Consider the following 21735-nt stretch of genomic DNA (forward strand, 5'->3'; position numbering starts at 1 on the left):
GGGGTAGTCAACTCCCAAAGGTCATAATCCCAGAGCAGCAGCAAAGCATGAAGCAATCCTGAATACCAGGTCTAATATTTGGTTACCAGAAAGTCTGGGAAAAGCAGGAAAACAATCTCTAAGACCAGTGATTGCCAATGGAATATTATCAAATACAGTATAGCAGATTTCTAAACCTTCCTGTTCTGCCACCCACATTCCTCACTCCACCCCAAACCAGGTAAAAAAACTAATAGGGGAGGGGAGGGGAGGAGAGGGGAGCGGAGGCATGCAGAGGGAAAAGTGGATTTGTGTAGTTTGCAAAAGTTCCCCAAATAATCCAAATAATTATGACATGTATCATTCCTCTACAGTGACAAGCTCCTTCTTCCACCTAAGTCTAATTAGACCCCAGGTCCAACAAAATGATAAGCAGGTCCAGCACGTTATCTTTTAGCCCAAAGCAGTTCTTAAAATTCTTATATTTGAACCGAAACGTGACTTTGACTGCCACCTAGTGGAAGAGATAAAGTCAACCACAAACTAAACTGAGGATAAGCAATCTAAAAGTATCAAATGTTGTTCTTTATATTCTAACAGCCTAAGACAGTTTCCAAAAGTGTGGTTATATGTAAGATGATTTTAGGTAGCACAAGGATAAACGCTATTTTAACTACTTGGCATTGACTGCAATGCATATTAGAAAAAAGTATAAACAATATTTCATCATTTCACAAATACATGATGAGGCTAAATTAACCCTAATTTTTCAAAGTTAGTAAATTAAAAAAATATTAAATTATAATATTACACAGGTGGTACTGGGATATCACCAAAGTCATAAGGTGACTCTAAAATGACTGCAGTTTTGGAAATAGTTGTCTAAGTTGGTTCTTCTAATTGAAGACACTTTTCCCTCACTGTGTCTGATATTTATGCATATAAAGTGAAATAACCCATATTTTAGTAGAAATAACAATGTTTTAAGGTACTCCAGTTTTTTCCTCATCAAATAAGTTTCTGAAATTATTTCACAAGCAAATTAGCATTCAATACTGCTAAACCCCTATAAATATTTGCCTTCCTTAAAACATGCTTACCTAGATAGTTATCCTATGATTGAAAACAGTTGATTCCCTCTCATTTTGACAAGTTTCATTATAGAAAATATATTTCCATTTAATCTACACGGTTAAACAAATTCTCAGAGAACTGTCTGAACTCCTGCCAACCTACTGCAGTGGAATACACTTTAATGACCTATGTTCTATTGTCACAGTGGTCAATTATTTATCATAGAATTTAGAGGTTTCAAGAAAATCCTGAGCATTTAATCAGCATTCATTAGTCCCTGTATTCACTGATACTGGAACATATAAGTGAAAATTACAAGATTCATTTCATTATCTTCTCTGATGGCCACCTTAAATGACAAAGATAAATTTCTCATGTGATAAATTTCACACTGCTCTAGCTGCAAAAAAGACTAAAAAATTAAGTATCTGGAAAATGGAAATGGGATTATCAAGACTAGCTTAAACCAATCCTCCTTCATCTCCTGGATTGGAAACTATTTAGACCCTTAACACTGCTGGCAAAAAAGAGGTGGGGTTGTTGAATAGCTGGGTATTTACCGAACAGTAATCTGCCACAGGTCCCACCTCAAGCACTCAGTTTCCTTCTGAGGAGGCAACCATCTTACAGTTTCCTATTTATTCCCCCAGAGTCATTTATACATATTTGCATAATATATAACTTGTTGATGTTGTTTTTACCCAAATGGTAGTATACTATATAAACTGCTCTGCACTTCACTTTTTTCATTTAACAAAATAAGTTGAAGACTTGTTCCATTTTGATATGTAATAAAGCCACTTCCTTCTTTTCAATGGGTGAAAAATATTCCATTGTATCAATGTGCCATAATTTATTTATCCAGTCCTGTAAGAAAAGACATTTTAGTTGTTTTCAATCTTTTGCTATTATAAAAAATAGTGCATTAAACAACCTTGTACATATATTATTTGACACTGCAAATTAATGCTTAGAAATGAAATTGTTGGGCCATGTAAACTTTGGAATTCGTTGCTGGCATGTTTTTTGGTGAGGGGCAGATCACATTAATTTTATGGATTAAAATTTAAGAGCATGACATTTTATTTTAGAGTCTTCCCTACTGAGAGCAGTATATGCCTTTTTGTTACATGTCTTATCTTATTAATTCTAATATGCACATTTAATCATTTCTAAAATATGGATGCATCTCATAATCCAGGTAACTGTCACCTGTGATCGTTTCAGTCATCAAACCATTTAGGGACCATTTAAGGAAGAAATGTGAGCCACAGTGTCTAGAAAGCTTTCTGTGACACTTTCTGCTAAGATCAGGAAAGTGCAAGCATCAAAACTAAAAAGTGTCAGTGACTAGGAAGAAAATTCTTTCAAGAAATGTTACACTATCAATGTTCTTAGTGATACTAAGAACAATTTTGTGTGGGCAGGAAAAAAACACTGATTTTGATGACTGCAAGTCAAAAAGTGATTCAGAAGAATCAGACTCTATATGCAAAGAATCAGATTTGTAATATCTTAACCGATATATTTTGTTTATATTTTTACTTTTATAATTACAAGAGTTCTTCTAGTAAACATCAAAATAAAATTCTAAGTCCAAAGAAATTGTTGCACCAGAGGTATGGGTAGCAGTTTATGTTAGTATTATATTAAAAACAACAACAACAACAGGGACTTCCCTGGTGGCGCAGTGGTTAAGACTCTGCGCTCCCAAAGCAGGGGGCCCGGGTTTGATCCCTGGTCAGGGAACTAGATCCCACATGCATGCCACAACTAAGAGTTCGCATGCCACAACTAAGGAGCCCACCTGCCGCAACTAAGACGTGGCAAAACCAAATAAATAATAAATAAATAAATATTTTTTAAAAAAGGCAGCACAATTTATAATCAGCATCTCAGATTTGAAGAAATACTCTACATATTATTTTAGGTCTCTCAGTAGTATTTTAAAGTTTCTCTCATATAGATTTTGCACATCCTTAAGGCTATTCCTATGTATTTTGTCTTTTTCTCCATTATATTTTCTCATCAGAATGCTATTTATTTTTGCCTGTTTTGTAAACAACCACGTTACTGAATTGTCTTACTATTTATAATAATTTTTCAGTGGATTCTTTTGGGTTTTCCAGGTATGCAATGAAATAAATTTTAAACTCTAATTATCTTAAACTATCCGCTGGAATTTAAGCTCAATGAAGGTAAGGATTACGTATTACTTTTACTGTTCTATCCCCAGCACCTCGCATGTTACCTTGCACAAATCAGATAATCAATATATATTTGTTAAATGAGTTATATGCATCTTACTTCATAAAACTTACCCCAACCACCCCTGACAGACAAGTGGAGTTTAGTCTAAAAAGTCAGATATAAGTGAGAAAAGAGTATTTATATTTATTCTCTACCACATACAAACATACAGATTCTGTAAGAAACTGGATATTTTATAATCAAAGTTATATATATTTGGTTATAATTAGTTCTATATTAGTAATTAAAAACCTTAATTATAAAATAAATATTTTATTTTAAACACTTACCTTTTGGATCTTATATCTGATGAATCAAACTGGATATTCATAGGTCCAGGATTTATTTCATTATCTACCTCAGGGATGAGAAGATGGCTAGAATCACTATCCATATTTGCCATTTTTCTCAGACTCTAAGCACTGAAGAAGTCAGTCCTATAATAAATCAGAAAAGATAAATAATTTAAAGTTTAATTTAAACAATATTTTACTATTAATAGGTAATAACATTTGCATGCATAAGAAATTGAAAAAACACAGGAATTTGCTGAAGATATCTTAATGAGCTACATGCCTAAAATATTTATATTATCAGAAACTTGTTAAGTTGAAATGGAGTTACTGCTTATTTTTCAGCTTAGTAAAAAAGAAGCAGGGCAATCCATTTCCAGTAATAAAATAGATTAGGCTACTTGGACTCATTTTCCTGCAGAAAACAACTAAAAATACTGGATAAAATATATATATATATTTTAATCGGAGATCTCATAGCTTCATTTTATTTATTTACTTTTTTGGTCTGTGAAATATATTAAAACTTTGCTGATGACAGTTGGAAATCAAAACATTAAAACTTTTAACATAATAAAATAGCTGTGTTTGTGAAGATTTTTTTAAAGTTTCCTAAACCAATAAGAGAGAAAAATTAAAAAGTAGTGAATATAATACAAATTAAACATCAATTGAAAATAGGAGTTAGTGTGTTAAAAAAAAATTAAGAAGTTGGTCAGGTATAAAGGAGGTCATCTTAAATTTCTAATACTGTTACAGTATGTATAGCACAGCTGAGGTAGGGTGATGGACAATATGACCTCTTGAAGCCCTTTACAATCTTTTTGTTGTTGTTATTTTTTTTTAATTTAATTTTATTTAGTTTTTTATACAGCAGGTTAGATACAATATTTTTTAAAAGTTTTTGAAAAGCACCTTTTAGTAAGGAAAAGCAGGCCATTTGTAGGTGAATTTAAGGAACCTAGAAAGTAAGTAGCTCAAAGAAGTTGCTTCTGATCTGAGGGTATTTTCTGTGCCAGGAGAAACTGGGCTGAGGTTTTCAAGACCTTATGAAGTATTAAGAAAATAGAAGACAAAACCCAAGATTCACCCAAAGTAAGGAACGATTGTAGTAAGAAATCATCTCCTCTCCCTACTTCCCATACAGCTGGGACTACAAAGAACTTTACCATCAAATTAGGAGTTAACAAGAAGTAAAAGTGCCTCACTGCCTCACAAAGGAGTAACAAACAAGTTTTCTTGACACTGAGTACAGCCTGTATGTGTATGTGTGTGCGTGTGTGTGTGTGTGTGTGTGTGTGTGTGTGTGTGTGTGTGTGCGCTTGAGGGAAATATTATATACCACAAACTGCACCTCATGTGGATTTGCAAGGTGATCAAAGAACACTTAAAGCTGTGAATATACTTTCAGGTTACTTGCTTGGTAGAGCTTATAGGTAACTGGCCAAAGCAAATGTAAATCTTTTCTATGAGGATACAGAAAAGATTGATCCTAGGCCTCAAAAAAGACTTGCTAACAATCTTTCAAGAACAATGAACAGTACATAGCCAAAAATAACCTAGCATATAAAGAAACAAAGTACTGGGCTTCCCTGGTGGCGCAGTGGTTGAGAGTCTGCCTGCCAATGCAGGGGACACGGGTTCGAACCCTGGTCTGGGAGGATCCCACGTGCCGTGGAGCAGCTGGGCCCGTGAGCCACAATTACTGAGCCTGCGCGTCTGGAGCCTGTGCTCCGCAACAAGAGAGGCCGCGATAGTGAGAGGCCCGCGCACCGCGATGAAGAGTGGCCCCCGCTCGCCGCAACTAGAGAAAGCCCTCGCGCAGAAACGAGGACCCAACACAGCCATAAATAAATAAAAATAAAAATGAAAAAAAAAAAAAAAAAAAGAAACAAAGTACTATTAGTGAGAACCAGAAGAAACAGCAGAAACAGATCCACAAAGGCTTCAACTACAGGGATATCAGAATAAGATTATAAAATAATTATGCTTCCTATGTTTAAACAAATAAAGGAAAAAGTGGACATTTTCAAAAAGTAACAGCATGTTTGAAAAGGACCATAATGACTGTTTAGGCCTAAATAAATAATAAAAAAGAAAAAAAATAATAACACAAAATGTAATAGCCAAAATTTAAAACGCAATGGATGCATTTTAAAGTTGAAGAGAGGGCGTTGGCAACATGGTAGAATAAGAAGCTACCTTTATCTTTCTCCTTCAACCAGTAAACCAGTAAAACATCCACAATGCAACAAAGGTGCCTCTGCCCAACATACTAGGATGCTGGAGAATCCCACACATCTGTACATCTACGAGTGAGGGGACTGGAACACACAGAGGAGGGGGAACTGAGGGAGGGAGAAACCAAGGGAAGAGCAAAGGCAGTGCCTGTAATACTACCCCTCTGGCTGCAGCAGCTGAGACTGCAGCCCCAGAGTACCGGGTAGCAGCAGGGGAGGCGGGGCACATGACTCCTGCCTCAACAGCCCCCATGGCCACAGGGGCAGAGACGGAGAACCTTACAACACGGAAAACAGCAAAGGTGCCCATGCAATCCTGGCTCTTCTTCCCTTTCGTCTCCCTCCCCCTGCAGTGTCAGAGTCTGTGACTCAGTAGATCCTGGATGCGAAGGAAGAGTCCACCATCCTGGCTGGTGATGCCAGTGACAGTAGCAGAAGCAAGGCACCAACAACCCTGGAGGCACAAGAAGCAATAATGAGGGCCCAGAGTAATGCCACTAACAGAGGTGATGGAGGATGGAGAGTAAGGGCTCAAATATAACCAGAGTTGGCTCAGGTGAGAAAAACCAAAAGATTGTGCTATAGCGCCACCTACTGGAAAGCAAAAGAAAGACCTCAATTTCTAATCTGTTTAACCCGTTATAATCAAGCAAAAATGTAAAAAAAAATAAAATGTGGCTGCGGAGAAACAGTTCATCAGGCACCATGAACCACAGTAACAGTGCACTAAAAAAAGAAAATGACAATTCTCCAGAAACCAAACATAAAGTCATGAAATATTTTGATCTAATTGATAGAGAATTCAAAATAGCTGTTATGAAGACACTCGACAAGCTACAAGTTTTCTTGTAGAAAGGCAGTTTCAATGAGCTCAGGAATAAAATTAATGAACAGAAGCAATACTTTCACAAAGAGATTGAAACTAAAAAAGACCTAAACGGAAATTCTAGAGCTGAAGAATTCAATAAATGAGATGAAGAATGAATTAGAAAGCACTGGAAATAGAGCAGACCAAATGGAAGAGAGAATCTGCAAGCTTGAAGACAGAAATCTAGAAATGATACAAGAGGAAAGAGAAATAAGATTTTTTTTTTAAATGAGGAAATTCTACAACAGCTATCTGATTCTTTTAGAAAGGGTAACATTAGGGTTAGTGGGTATCCCAGAAGAGAAGGGAACAGAGTTTATTTAAAGAAATAATAGCTGAGAACTTCCCAAACCTGGGGAAGGAATTGGATATACAAATCCATGAAGCTAAGAGAACACCTAATTGCCTCAATGCAAAAAGACCTTCTCCAAGACACATTATATGAAAATCATCAAAAGTCAATGACAAAGAAAAAATTTTAAGGGCACCCAGGGGAAAAAGGATGATAACCTACAAAGGAACCCCCATTTTACTATCAGCAGATTTCTCACCAGAAACTCTACAGGCCAGGAGGGAGTGGGATGATATTCTCAAAATACTGTGAAAGATAAAAACTTTCATCCAAGAATACCCTATCCAGCAAAGTTATCATTCAGATATGAAGGAGAAATAAAGACTTCCCCAGACAAACAAAAGCTGAGGAGTTCATCAACACTAGACCCGCCTTATAAGAAATGTTGAAAGGAGCTCTTCTACCAGACACTAAAAGGCAAAAGTACACAGAATTTTGAGTAAGGTGATAAACAGACGAAATCAGAAGATTGCAACTCTTTATTAGAATAGGTTTGTAAACACTTTATTATAGTGTAAAGGTTAAAGGGTGGGAGTAGAAAAAAATTTCAATTTGGTAACAAACTCACAATATAAAAAGGGATAGTTTGAGAGAACAAAAACACAAAAGGGGAAGAGGAAAAGGACAGAATCCATATAGGTAAAGGCAGCTAAGATGCTATCAGCAGGGACTTCCCTGGTGGCACAGTGGTTAAGAATCTGCCTGCCAATGCAGGGAACATGGGTTCAATCCCTGGTCTGGGAAGATCCCACATGCCTCAGAACAACTAAGCCCATGTGCCACAACTACTGAGCCTGCGCTCTAGAGCCCGTGAGCCACAACTACTGAAGCCCATGTGCCTAGAGCCCATGCTCCACAACAAGAGAAGCCACCACAATGAGAAGCCCGTGCACCGCAACGAAGAGTAGCCCCCACTCGCTGCAACTAGAGAAAGCCTGCGCCCAGCAACAAAGACCCAGTGCAGCCAAAAATAAATAAATAGATAAATAAATGAATTTAAAAAAAAGATGCTATCAGCAGAAAAAGGACTATTTTATGTATGACAATTTTATACAAACCCAATGGAAACCACAGAACATAAATCCAGAGCAAAGACATGACACATAAAAAAAAGAGGAAACTGAGAAAAACACCAAACCAAAATGGTAGATGGAAACAGAAGAAAAAAGAAATAATGGAGATGTAGAGTAACCAGAAAACAAAAGATAAAATGGCGATACTGTCTTCATCTATCAATAATCACCTAATTGTAAATGGACTGAATTCACCAATTCAAAGGCACAAAGTGGCTGGATGGGATAATTCATCAAGAAGATATTACAGCAAAGTGATTCAGTTATACATATGTGTGTGTGTGTGTGTCTGTTTACACACACACACAAACATATATTCTTTTTCAGATTCTGTTCCCTTATAGGTTATTACAAAATATTGAGTATAGTTGCCTGTGCTATACTTCAATAAAAAATTAAATTAAATTAAAAAAAAAGACATCACAGTTACTAATATACATGCACCTAACATAGGAACACCAAAACATATAAAACAATTATTAACAGACCTAAAGGGAGAAATTGAGAGCAACACAATAATAGTAGGGGACTTTTAACACCTCACTTACATCAAAGGATAGATCATTCAGACAGGAAGTCAACTGAGAAACAGTGGCCTTAAATGAAATGTTAAACCGGGTGGATTTGACAGATTTGTACAGAACATTCCATCCAAATGCAGAATACACATTCTTCTCAAGTGCACATGAAACTTTCTCAAATGATAGACCATATGTTGGGGCACAAAGTAAGTCTCAATAAATTTAAGAAGACAGAAATTATATCAAGCATATTTTCCAGTCACCATGGTATGAAACTAGAAATCAACTACAAAGAGAAAGCTGGAAAATATATGGAGACTAGACAACATGCTACAGAACAACTATTGGGTCAAAGAAGAAGTCAAAGGAGAAATCAAAAATTACCTGAAAATAAATGAAAATGAAAATACATCAAACCAAAATCTTTGGGATGCAACAAAAGTGGTACTAAGAGGGAAGTTTACAGCGATATAAAACTACCTTAAGAAACAAGAAAAATCTGAAGTAAATGCTTTATCTTTCACCTAAAAAAACTAGAAAAAAGAGAACAAACAAAACCCGAAGTCAGTAGAAGGAAGGAAATAATATTGATCAGAGTGGAAATAAGTGAAACAGACTAAAAAAGCAATAAAAAAGATCAATGAAACTAAGAGCTGGTTCTTTGAAAAGATAAACAAACCTTTAGCTAGACATAGTAAGGAAAAAATGCTGATAAATAAAACTACAAATGAAAGAGGAGAAATAACAACAGATACCATAGAAACAAAAAGAATTATAAGAGATTATGAACAGTCATACACCAACAAATTGGACAACCTAGAAGAAAGGGTCCAATTCTCAGAATCATACAATCTTCCAAGACTGAATCACAAAGAAATAGAAAATCTGAATAAACCAATCACTAGTACAGAGATTGAAATAGTACTCAAAAAAGCTTCCAAAAAACAATAGTCTGGGGATTCCCTGGTGGCGCAGTGGTTGAGAATCTGCCTGCCAATGCAGGGGACACGGGTTCGAGCCCTGGTCTGGGAAGATCCCACATGCCGTGGAGCAACCAGGCCCGTGAGCCACAATTACTGAGCCTGTGCATCTGGAGCCTGTGCTCCGAAACAAGAGAGGCCGCGATAATGAGAGGCCCACGTACCGCGATGAAGAGTGGCCCCCACTTGCCGCAACTAGAGAAAGCCCTCGCACAGAAAAGAAGACCCAACACAGCCATAAATAAATAAATAAATAAATAAACCGCCCTCCCCCCCAAAAAAGTTTAAAAACAAAACAAAACAAAACAATAGTCTGGGACCAGACAGCTTCACAGGTGAATTCCATCAAACATTCAAAGATTTAATACCTATCCTTCTCAAACTCTTCCAAAATACCAAAGAGGAGGAAATGCTTCCCAACTCATTTTACGAGGCTAACATCACCCTGACACCAAAATCAGACAGAGACAACATAAAAAAAGAAAAATTATAGCCCAATATCTCTGATGATCATAGATGCAAAAATCCTCAACAAAATATTAGCAAACCGAATACAACAATAAAAAGATTATATGCCATGATCAGGTGGGATTTATTCCAGGCATGCAATGATGGTTCATTATCTGCAAATCAATCAATGTAATACACCACATTAACAAAATAAAGAATAAAAACCATATGACCTTATCAATGGATGCAGAAAAAGTATCCGACAAGATTCAACACCCATTTATGATAAAAACTCTCAATAAACTGGGTATAGAAAGAATGTACCTCAACATAGTAAAGGTCATATGTGACAAACCCAGCAGCTACACATACTCCATGGTGAAAAACTGAAAGCTATCCTCCTAAATCAGGAACAAGACAAGAATGCCCCCTCTCACCACTCTTATTCAACACAGTATTAAAAGACGGCATCCATCCATCTCCTTCTTCCTACCTCTCTGGATGCTCCCCCCAGCCCTGCAGGCAGCATCCTCAGTCCATCCTCAGCGCCCCTGTCCACATGATGGGAACAGTGGTGGGTCTTGCAAGCATGTCCCCGAACTGGCCTGCATCGGTCGGTCGGGGGAGGCGCCTGTTCCACCTAGGCCAGGGGTCTCAGGTCGAAAGGCAACATTCCGCCAGAGGAAGTGGCGAGAGGGAAGGCGGGGGCGCCCCTTGTAGCACTTCCCGCCTTGGTGCACCATGTCTCTTCCACACCCTGCCATGGGCCCAGCGCACAGGCTGGGATGGGGAAAGGGGAAAGGCAAGTGCGGATGGTGGGGGCATTGGAGGGCGGTCCCACGGATCCCTTTCCTGGGGGGAACTTTGGGCTGGAGGGCAGGAGCAGCATGTGTGTGCTGCTGAACACGTCTGTACCCGGGTCCTCTGCCACCCCTGGCATGGGGAGTGGGCCAGGGGATCTGGTTGGTTGCGGCCTTTGTGCTTTCCCCCTCCTCTAAAAAAAAAAAAAAAAAAAGTCCTAGACAGAGCAATTAGGCAAGAAAAAGAAATAAAAGGAATAAAAGAAATAAAATAAAGAAATAAAAGGAATCCAAATTGGAAAGGAAGAAGTAAAATTTAATAGTCTGCAGATGATATGATACTACGCATAGAAAATCCTAAGGACACCACCAAAAAACTACTAGAACTCATCAATAAATTTGGTAAAGCTGCAGATAAAAATTAATACACAGAAGTCTGTTGTGATTCCATACACTAACAATGAACTATCAGAAAGAGAAATTAAGAAAATAACTGGGGGCTTCCCTGGTGGCACAGTAGTTAAGGATCCACCTGCCAATGCAGCGGACACAGGTTTGAGCCCTGGTCTGGGAAGATCCCACATGCCGCGGAGCAACTAAGGCTGTGCTCCACAACTACTGAGCCTGTGCTCTAGAGCCCACGAGCCACAACTACTGAAGCCCAAGCACCTAGAGCCCATGCTCCACAACAAGAGAAGCCACCACAATGAGAAGTCTGCGTACCACAACAAAGAGTAGCCCCCGCTCGCCACAACTAGAGAAAGCCCATGTGGAGCAACAAAGATCCAACTCAGCCAAAAATAAATAAATAAATACATTTATTTATTAAAAAGAAAATAATTGCCTTTACAATTGCAACAGAAAGAATAAAATACCTAGAAATAAATTTAACAAAGAAGTTGAAAGACCTGAACAATAAAAACTATAAGACATCATTAAAAGAAATTAAAGACACAAATAACTGGAAAGATATTCTCATAATGTGCTCATAAATTCAAAGAATTAACATTATTAAAATGTTCATAATACCTAAAGCAATCTACAGATTCAATGCCGTCCCTATCAAAATCCCAAGCACAATTTTCACAGAAATATAATAGCAAAAAAAAAAAATCTAAAAAATATACAGAACCACAAAAGACTCCCAATAGCCAAAGCAACCCTAAGAAAAAAGAACAAAGCTGGAGCTATCACACTCCCTGATTTCAAACTATATTACAAAGTTACAGTAATCAAAACAGATGGTTTTGGCAGAAAAAGATATAGATCAATGGAACAGAATTGAGAGCCTGGAAATAAACCCACACTTATATGGACAATATATGACAAAGAAGCAAAGAATATACGATGGAGAAAGGATAGTCTCTTCAATAAATGGTGTTGGGAAACTGGACAACCATTAAAAAAAAAATGAAACTATGCCACTATTTCATACCACACACAAAAATCAAGTCAAAACTGATTAGACTTGAATGTAAGACCTGAAACCATAAAAATTCTAGAAGAAAACACAGGCAGTAGGCTCTTTGACATCAGTCTTAGCAATATCTTACTAGATATGTCCCCTTAGGCAAGGGAAACAAATGGGACTACGTCAAACTAAAAAGCTTCTGCACAGCAAAAGAAACCAATAACAAAATGAAAAGACAACCTACCAAGTTGGAGAAGATATTTGCAAACCATATATCCAATAAGGAGTTAATATCCAAAATATATAAAGAACTCTTACAACTCAACAACAAAAAAACCAAACAACCCAATTTTTTAAATGGGCAGAGGAGATAAATAGACATTTTCCAAAGAAGACATACGGGTGGCCAACAGGCACATGAAAAGATGTTCAGCATCATCAATTATTAGGGATTATTAGGGATCAAAACCACAATAAGATATCACCTCACACCCATTAGAATGGTTATTATCAAAAAGGCAAGAAATAACACGTGTTGGTGAGGATGTAGATATAAAGGAACACTTACACACTGTAGGTGGGAATGTAAACTGGTGCAGCCACTATGGAAAACAGTATGGAGATTCCTCAAGAAATTAAGAATGGAAGTACCATATGATCCAGCTATCCCACTTCTTGGTGTTTATACAAAGAAACACTAATTCAAAAAGATATATGCACTCTTACGTTCATCGCGGCACTATTTTCAATAGTGCAAGAAATATTTCCAAAGTACAGAAACAACCTAAGTGCCCAACAATGAATGAATGGATAAAGAAGGTGTGGCATATACATATAATGAAACACTACTCAGCCATAAAAAAAGATGAAACCTTGCCATTTATGACAACATGGATGAACCTTGAGGCTATTATGTTAAGTGAAATAAGTCAGAGAAATAAATACTGTGTGATTTCATTTATATGTGGAATATAAAAAACAAAACAAATTAAATAAATAAACAAACTAAACAAAAACAAACACATGGATACCAAGAATACTGAGTAGTGGTTATCAGAGGGAAAGGGGCAGAGAGAAGGGTAAAGGGGATCAACTGTATGGTGATGGATGGAAAGTAAATTTTTGGTGCTGAGCACACTGTAGGGTATACAGAAGTAGAAATATAATGAACAATTTTATAAGCCAATGGTACCTTAATAACAAATAAATCTATAAATAATACTGAATAAATAAAATTAGCAACCTTTATTAAAGAAATTGAAGAGAAAATTAATGTACTAGAAGATAAATCAGAAGAAGTTATCCAGAACACAGCAAAGAGAGAGAAAAAAAAAAAAGGCAAAAAATGTGGAAGAGAGGTTAGAAGACAAGAGATAGAATGAGAAGGTCTAACTTACATGTAATTGGTGAACCGGAAAGAGAGGAGATAGCAGAGGTAATACTGAAGAGATAATGGCTTAGGATTTTCGAGAATTCATAAAAAATAACGATCTGCAGATTCAAGAAGTTTAATGAATTCAAGCAGAATCAATAAACAATATGTTACAGAGTTGGAAAAAAAAAATTAAAATTCCAGACCAAAGGGGGAAAAGATCAAGTGAAGTTCTTGGAATTAAAGTGTACTAAAGCCCTTGTATTGTCCAGATCAACATTACACTTTGATGTGATGTGTGGTGTAATTTTAAAGGTAACTACTCACATAATAGAAAACAGTATATAACTTATAACCTAGGAGAGGGAGAATGGAGAATGTTAAAAAATAAATGACCTAAAGAAAGGTAAGAAAGGAGAAAAAAAATGTAAAAGAGGTAGGACAAATAGAAAGCATAAAATAGATAAGATCCTCCCATTCTTTCTTAAACCCATGCTAATCAGGCTATCTTCCCCATCACTACACAAAACCTGCTCTTATTAGATCACCAATGTCCTCCATATTGGTAAACTCAATTTCTCAGTCTTTAACTTGCTTGCCCTATCAGAAATATTTGCCACAAGGAATCACTCTCTTCTTTAATAAACTGATTCAACAGGGCTTCAGGTTTTTCTATATCTCTCTGGTCCCTCCTCCTTTTCTGTCTCCTTTGCTCACTGTTTGCTCCTTGTCTCCAGACTTCTTAAAATTTAGAGTCTCGGGCTTTCCTGGTGGCACAGTGGTTAAGGAATCCGCCTGCCAATGCAGGGGACATGGGTTCGATCCCTGGCCTGGGAGGATCCCACATTCCATGGAGCGGCTGAGCCCGTGCGCCACAACTGCTGGGACTGCGCTCTGGAGCCTGCGAGCCACAACTGCTGAGCCCGTGTGCCACAACTGCTGAAGCCTGCATGCCTAGAGTCCATGCTCTGCAGTGGGAGAGGCCACTGCAATGAGAAGCCCATGCACTGCAGCGAGGGGTGGCCCCTGCTCGCCACAACTAGAGAGGGCCCGCGTGCAGCAGTGGAGGCCCAACGCAGCCAAAAATAAATATATTTATTTAAAAAAAAAAATTGTAGTCTCAAGGGTCAGTCTTTGTACTCTTCTCTATTTACCTCAATTTTTAGGTAATGTTATCCAATCTCATGGTTTTAATATCGTCACTTGTGTTATACAATTCAGTAGCCACTAGTCACAAGTGATTAAATTTATATTAATTAAAATTAAATTTTAAAAAATTCAGTACCTGCGTCACTCTAGCCACATGTGGCTAGTGGCTACCATATTACACAGTGTAGGTATAAAACATTTCCATCATTGTAGAAAGTTCTACTGATCTAGATAATGACAAATTTCACATTATATTTCTAGCCAAAACTTCTCTCCTAAATTTCAGACTTGCATATCCAACTACCGACTTAACATCTTTTTAAAAATTGAGATATAATTGACATATAACATTATACTAATTTTAGATGCACAACATAATGATTTGGTATATGTATATATCCAACTTAACATCTTTACTTGGATATAATAGACAAGTGGAACCTGTCTAAAACTGAACTTTTGACTTTTTCCTGAAAAGCTACCCCCATGCATTGTTTTCCTGATTTCAGTTAATGGTATTTCTATCCTTCTAGTTGCTCAAGCTAAAATTCTTGGAATCTCTCATAACTTCTTTTTCTCAGTCTACATTCAATCCATTAGGAAATCTTGTTGGCTTTCCTTCAAATATATCCAGACTCTGACTACCATCATTTGTTACCAAGATTTCTACAGTGGAGCTCTCTGTTTGTACCCTTACAGTTTACTCACCACACAAGCAGGTAGAGAGTTGTAGAGTGGTATAGTAAGGAATTTGGCCTCACCCAGTTGGTTGTTACAACTGAGGGAAGTGCTATTAGCACCCAGTGGGTAGAGACTAGGGATGTTGCTAAAGATCCTACAATGCACAGGCTAGCTTCCTACAACAAAGAATTACCTAGCCAAAAATGTCCTGAGACTGAGAAATCTGCCCTAAGGGGGAAAATAGGAGGTTGTGTTAGGGAAAGATAGGAAGGGACCTTATATGGTAATGGCAGTATTCTATTTCTTTAACTTGATTGTGGTTACATGGCCATTTGGTTATAATTATTCAATATATTCATGTACGATGCACTTTTTTGTAGGATGTTGTATTTCACAATTATTAAAAAAAAGGGAACTCCATAAAATGAAGTAAACAGGTTTTAACACAAAACCAAGTGCTTTATACCTTTTATTCTCAACCTATAAGTTACTATTATTACCTTCACTTTATAGAAAAGGATACAAAGCAAGGAGAAGGTAAGTAATTGATTACAAAGTTAGTAAGTGGCAGAGTTCAAATTCAAGCCTACACAGTTTAAGTCCAGAGCCTGTATTCTTTGCCACTATGCTGTGCTGTTTTTCCTGTTCTTTGGCCTTTCCTCCTCTCTTTTATCTTTCACCTTTACTTCTCTTTCTTGTTACAGCCCAAACTACTCAACAAGTATAGTTTTATTATTGCTGTATTTGTTTAATGGAGTTTAATGTCCACTGATCTTATTTTTCTAATTGTAGCATTTACGGCAAAGTAGAAAGAAAATGGGGTTTCTGAGGGAGAGTCCTATATTTGCCACTCACTACCTGTGTAATTTAAGACTACCCATTTAACCTCCACGAGACTATTTTCCCATTTGCAAAATGGAAATAATAACATCATCTTCACTGGGGTGTTTGAGAATTAAATGACATGATGCATATTATACTTAGTACTTTGTAATGGGAAAATAAATGTTCAAATGTATTATTATTCCTTTCAAAAACCAAATAAAAATACTTCTTTTTTTTAAAACATATGCAGCCTCTTGAGTTTTTTCCTATTTTTTTTAAATGAAAAATTCTTCTTAGTAACAAAGAGCTAAGCAAATATTGCCAACATGCCACTATTATGTGATAGAGATGTTGGTAACATGTTTTATTCCCCAGCATGTGTTTTCTTTTCTGTTTCTTTCCTTTCCATTTCCCTATTCTGCTCTTCTGTGTTTCTGTTCAACAATTAAGCCAAAGCTCTCATTAACTTAGTTCTACTGAAGATAAATAATGTTAAATAAAAATGTTAAAGTATTACCTTATAAAGTAATAACAGTAATTTTAACAGTAACTTTTCAAAAAAGGCAAAACCAAATACAGTTGACCCTTCAACAATGAGGGAGTTAACTGTGCCTCTGCAGTTGAAAATTGGTGTATAACTTGACAGTCAAGTATCTGCAATTCTGCATCTGTAGATTCAACCAATCATGGATGGTGTAGTACTGTAGTACATAATATTGAAAAAAACCCACATATAAGTGGACCTGAGCAGTTCAAACCTGTGTTGTTCAAGATCTACTGTATTACCATTTCCAATCAAGAAGGGCCTTATTTCTGTATCTTATAAAGAGTATGAACATAAAAATGATGATCTATTTTAAGATGAGACAACTAAAATACTGAGTAATGGTAAACTCTGAACAATATATTCATCTAACAAGTTCTCAATGAGCCTCTACAAGGTACTGAGGTACTGAGAAAAATAGAAAGAAAAAAAAAACTCATGGTCCCTATCCTCAACAAACTTAAAAAATATAATTTATGAAGTCAAGAAGTCAGGTAACTTGTCCTAAATCACTTAAATAATAAAACCTAGCAGGATGCTAATAACCAATTATGATTTTCTGTTCTTCATTTCACTTTTAGCTCATATCTACACCACTTGCTAGTCATGACTCCCAAATTAGCTTTGTAATAGATCAGTGCAAGATTTATTCTTTTAAGGTAAAAAGTTTAGTTGACTGTTTGAAACATAGAGCCATATAACGTATATATTCAAATGTGGAGCATCAGAAATGATCTTGAATATAAAGTGTACACTGTTCAATAGCAATTGTTACTAAAATCTCACTAAGATAAAAGGAACTGTGAATAAGCTAAGTAGTTTCATCAGAACAGTTAGCTGATATGCAAAAACAGAAGCTTGATTTTTCAGTTCCTTTTTTAATGTAATAAAACTGATTAATAATTCAGTTGACTTCTTTGGTCTTAAGTATTAAAACTTAAGGCAGAATTGAGATTACTTTGACCCACTAATTTACAAAACTAGGATTGACAGTCCTATTAAATATCCTTAGTCTAAAACTGTCAATTTTACTAAATAACTTGAAAAAAGTATCCCCTGGATGTAAGGAGTAAAAACATTCTACATAAAATATTAATGAAAACTATATTTTAAATTAAGGTGGATATCTAAGATCAGCAACAACTCAAGGATGCCCACTCTTGCCAATTTTATTCAACATAATATTGGAAGTCCTAGCCACAGCAATCAGGCAAGAAAAAGAAATAAAAGGATTCCAAATTGGAAAGGAAGTAAAAAGGTTAACACTTTGCAGATGACATGACACTACACAAAGAAAATCCTACAATGCCACCAGAAAAGTACTAGAGCTCAACAATGAATTCAGTAAAGTTGCAGGATACAAAATTAATATAGAGAAATCTGTTGCACTTCTATACACTAGAAATGAATTACCAGAAAGGGAAATTAAGAAAACAATCCCATTTACCATCGCATCAAAAAGAATAAAATACATAGGAATAAAACTATCTCAGGAGGCAAAACACCTATACTTGGAAAATTATAAGACACTGATGAAAAAAATTGAAGACAACATAAACAGATAGAAAGGTATACTGTGCTCATGGATTGGAATTAATATTGTTAAAATGACCATACTACCCAAGGCAATCTACAGATTATTGCAATCCCTATAAAAATACCAAGGGCATTTTTCACAGAACTAGAACAAAATATTTCACAATTTGTATGGAAACGCAAAAGACCCCGAATAGCCAAAATAATCTTGAGAAAGAAGAACAGAGCTGGAGGAACAATGTTTCTTGACTTCAGACTATACTACAAAGCTACAATACTCAAAACACTATGGCACTGGCACAAAAACAGACAAATAGATCAATGGAACAGGATGAGAAAGCCCAGAAATAAACCCATGCTCTTACGGTCAATTAATCTGTGACAAAGGAGGCAAGAATATACAATGGAGAAGACAGTCTCTTCAATAAGTGGTGCTGGGAAAACTGGACAGTCACATGTAAAAGAATGAGATTAGAACATTTTCTCACACCATATACAGAAATAAACTCAAAATGGATTAAAGACCTAAATGTAAGACCGGAAACCATAAAACTCCTAGAGGAAAACATAGGCAGAACACCCTTTGCCATAAACCACAGCAACATATATATATTTTTTTGATCTGTATGCTAAAGCAGAGGAAATAAAAGCAAAATAAGACCTAATCAGACTTAAAAGCTTTTGTGCAGCACAAAGGAAACCACCGGCAAAACAAAGAGACAACCTACTGAATGGGAGAAAATATTTGCTAATGATATGACTGATAAGGGGTCAATACCCAGAATATATAAACAGCTCATACAACTCAACAAAAAAACAAACAACTCAATTTAAAAATGGGCAGAAGATCTGAATAGACATTTTATAAAGAAGACATACAGATGGCCAACGTCAGTAATCATCAGGGAAATTCAAAACCACAATAAGATATCACCTCACACCCATTAGAATGGTTATCATCAAAAAAGTAAGAAATATCAAGTCTTGGTGAGGATGTAGATATAAGGGAACCCTTATACACTGTTGGTGGGAATGTAAATTGGTGCAACCACTGTGGAAAACAGTATGGCAATTTCTCAAAAAACTAAAAATAGAACTACCATATGACCCAGCAATTCCACTCCTGGGTACATATCTGAGAAAAAATGAAAACACTAATTCAAAAAGATACAGGTACCCCAATGTTCATTGCAGCATTATTTACAACTGCCAAGATACGGAAGTAACCTAAGTGTCCATCAACAGATGAATGGATAAAGAAGATGAGGTATATGTATAATGGAACACTACTCAGCCATAAAAAAGAATGAAATTTTGACATTTGCAACAACATGGATGAACGTGGAAGGTATTATGCTAAGTGAAACGTCAGACAAAGACAAATACTGCATTATATCACTTATATGTGGAATCTAAAAAATAATACAAACTAGTGAATATAACAAAAAGGAAACAGACTTACAGATACAGAGAACAAACTAGTGGTTACCAGTGGAGAGAGGGAAGCAGGGAGGGGCAAGATACGGGTAGGGGATTAAGAGTTATAAACTATTATGTATAAAATAAATAAGCTAGAAAGATATATTGTACAACACAGGGAATACAGCCAATTTTTTTTGTTTTTTACTTTTATGCTCGTATCTCTTAAAAAAATACTATAAATCATTATTTTAATTTGTAATTCAGGTATACCCATCCTCCTATGCTGTTTACCCTTTATTGTAACTATTTAGGGTATTATATAAATCACAATAAACAGCATTATTTTTATGTATGTAACTGAGATATGTAGCATTTAAGATTGAGAGAAGAAATCTAAGGCTAAATGTTTTCAGAGCTCTAGTGGGCATACAGTGGGAAAGGAAAGGTGAACTTTATTTTCTTCGAGGCAAAGAAACTATAGGTGACATCTTAGCTTGCTACCAACCTTTATTCTAAATATGAAGTTTGTAGTTGTTTGTGAGGCAAGGAGATTTTTGTTCAAGTTAAAACAAGGGTTTCTTTGACCTACTGCAAAGTGTAAAGCCTTTCCCTTCAGGGGCTGCCTGTTACCCTGCATATGACAAGCAGTAAGAAGATAAAAGGAGGGGAAACAGGTTCTAGAGTTTGCTAATCTACTGATCTCAGCAATAGATTACGGTATGGCTTGAGAGTCATGAAAATTAGGTTTTAGTCAAGCTGGCCATTAACCGGTTGTCTGGTGGTGAGCGAGCCAGTTTCTTCAACTCGGTGGACTTAAGTTTCCTCATCTGGAAAATGAGAGAATGCGCTTGACTAGCTGCTCTCAAAGTCCCGTTCCAGCTCTATTATTCCAAGACAGGAATATGTCAAGCCACCTACTATGGGCACTGTCTCTCACAATCGAGCCGGGGAAAAGCGTGACGAGGACTTACCTGTCTCAGCCCTCACCCCATCTGCGGTCCTAGCTCAAGGCACCAAAGGAGCTTCCTCCCCACCTCCCCTCTCTAGCTCTCTCCTACTCGGGATAGAGAAGGGCGCTCCCATTCCCGCAATTCCCCCAATTCTCCTCCTCCCTCCTCCTCTCACTCGGGTGTTCACCCACGGTAACCCTGCCTTTTCCCGAAGGTCCGGCAGACACCGACTCCCAAAGCCCCTCGAGTTCTTTCTCAGCCTCCGACGGAGGCCCTAACTTGCTCTCACCCGAGCCCTGTAGGAACGCGCGCCGCCTCTCCGGACCGGTCTCCGCGGGCCCCGGCTTTGGCCTCACCGCTCCCGCAAGAAGCCACTGTTCCGAGGCGTCTCCCTAAAGAACTTCCCCGGGTAACAGCCGACTCCGTCGCAAGCTCAGCCTTAGCAGCCGCGTCCCTCCTTTCCCTCCGCTCCCTGCCGGGAGATGAGTTTGCAAGACCCGGTACGTGCTCTACCTGAGCAGGCCAAGCCCTTAATCTCAGAGAGCTCGGCGGGAAGGAGGACCCCCCTCCCCCAAACTTCTCAACTTGCTGCAGCAAGGCTTCTCGTGCCCTGAACAGGAACAGGCAGCGGCCTAGGCCGCGGAGGCCAGCGGGGGATGGAGTTCTGAGAGCGCTAAGCCGGCTGCCGCAGTCAAACCTCCCGCCGCCGCGGACTACAACTCCCAGAGGGCTTTGCGACAGCCAACACGCCTCCCGCCGCAGAGCCCAGCCCTCCGGCTTCGGAAGGAAGGGCGGCGCAGGTGGGCTAATCGCGTTTTATCTGCAGCCAGACCTTTGCGCCAGAGTCGGTTGCCTGCCTGCCCTTAAGGCATCTAAGAGGAGGGACGCGATCTCCTGCAGTCCTGACCACCCCGGAGGCCACCTGAGAAAGGGCTGATGTGACATTTCCATCTAGGGCTGACCTC

The 21735-nt window shown here is 37.6% G+C and overlaps 1 protein-coding gene across 6 annotated transcripts in view; it reads right to left on the reverse strand.

Moving 5' to 3' along the window:
* SLC38A9 (solute carrier family 38 member 9) overlaps nucleotides 1-21432 on the reverse strand; it is a 104056-nt gene extending 82624 nt beyond the window's left edge. For 2 of the 6 annotated variants that reach the window (XR_009502312.1, XM_059916386.1), the window contains exons 1-2: nucleotides 21060-21432; nucleotides 3594-3740 (exon numbers count right to left, since the gene is read on the reverse strand). Coding sequence is in view for 1 of the 6 variants with exons in the window: in XM_059916386.1 (XP_059772369.1) it covers nucleotides 3594-3706 (113 nt within the window). In the remaining 5 variants the exon portion in view is untranslated. The other 4 variants (XM_059916388.1, XM_059916387.1, XM_059916389.1 and 1 more) reach the window with 4 other exon arrangements.
* Between the last annotated feature and the right edge of the window lie 303 nt (nucleotides 21433-21735).

Source organism: Balaenoptera ricei, chromosome 3 (assembly GCF_028023285.1).
Source record: "Balaenoptera ricei isolate mBalRic1 chromosome 3, mBalRic1.hap2, whole genome shotgun sequence".
Lineage (NCBI taxonomy): Eukaryota > Metazoa > Chordata > Mammalia > Artiodactyla > Balaenopteridae > Balaenoptera > Balaenoptera ricei.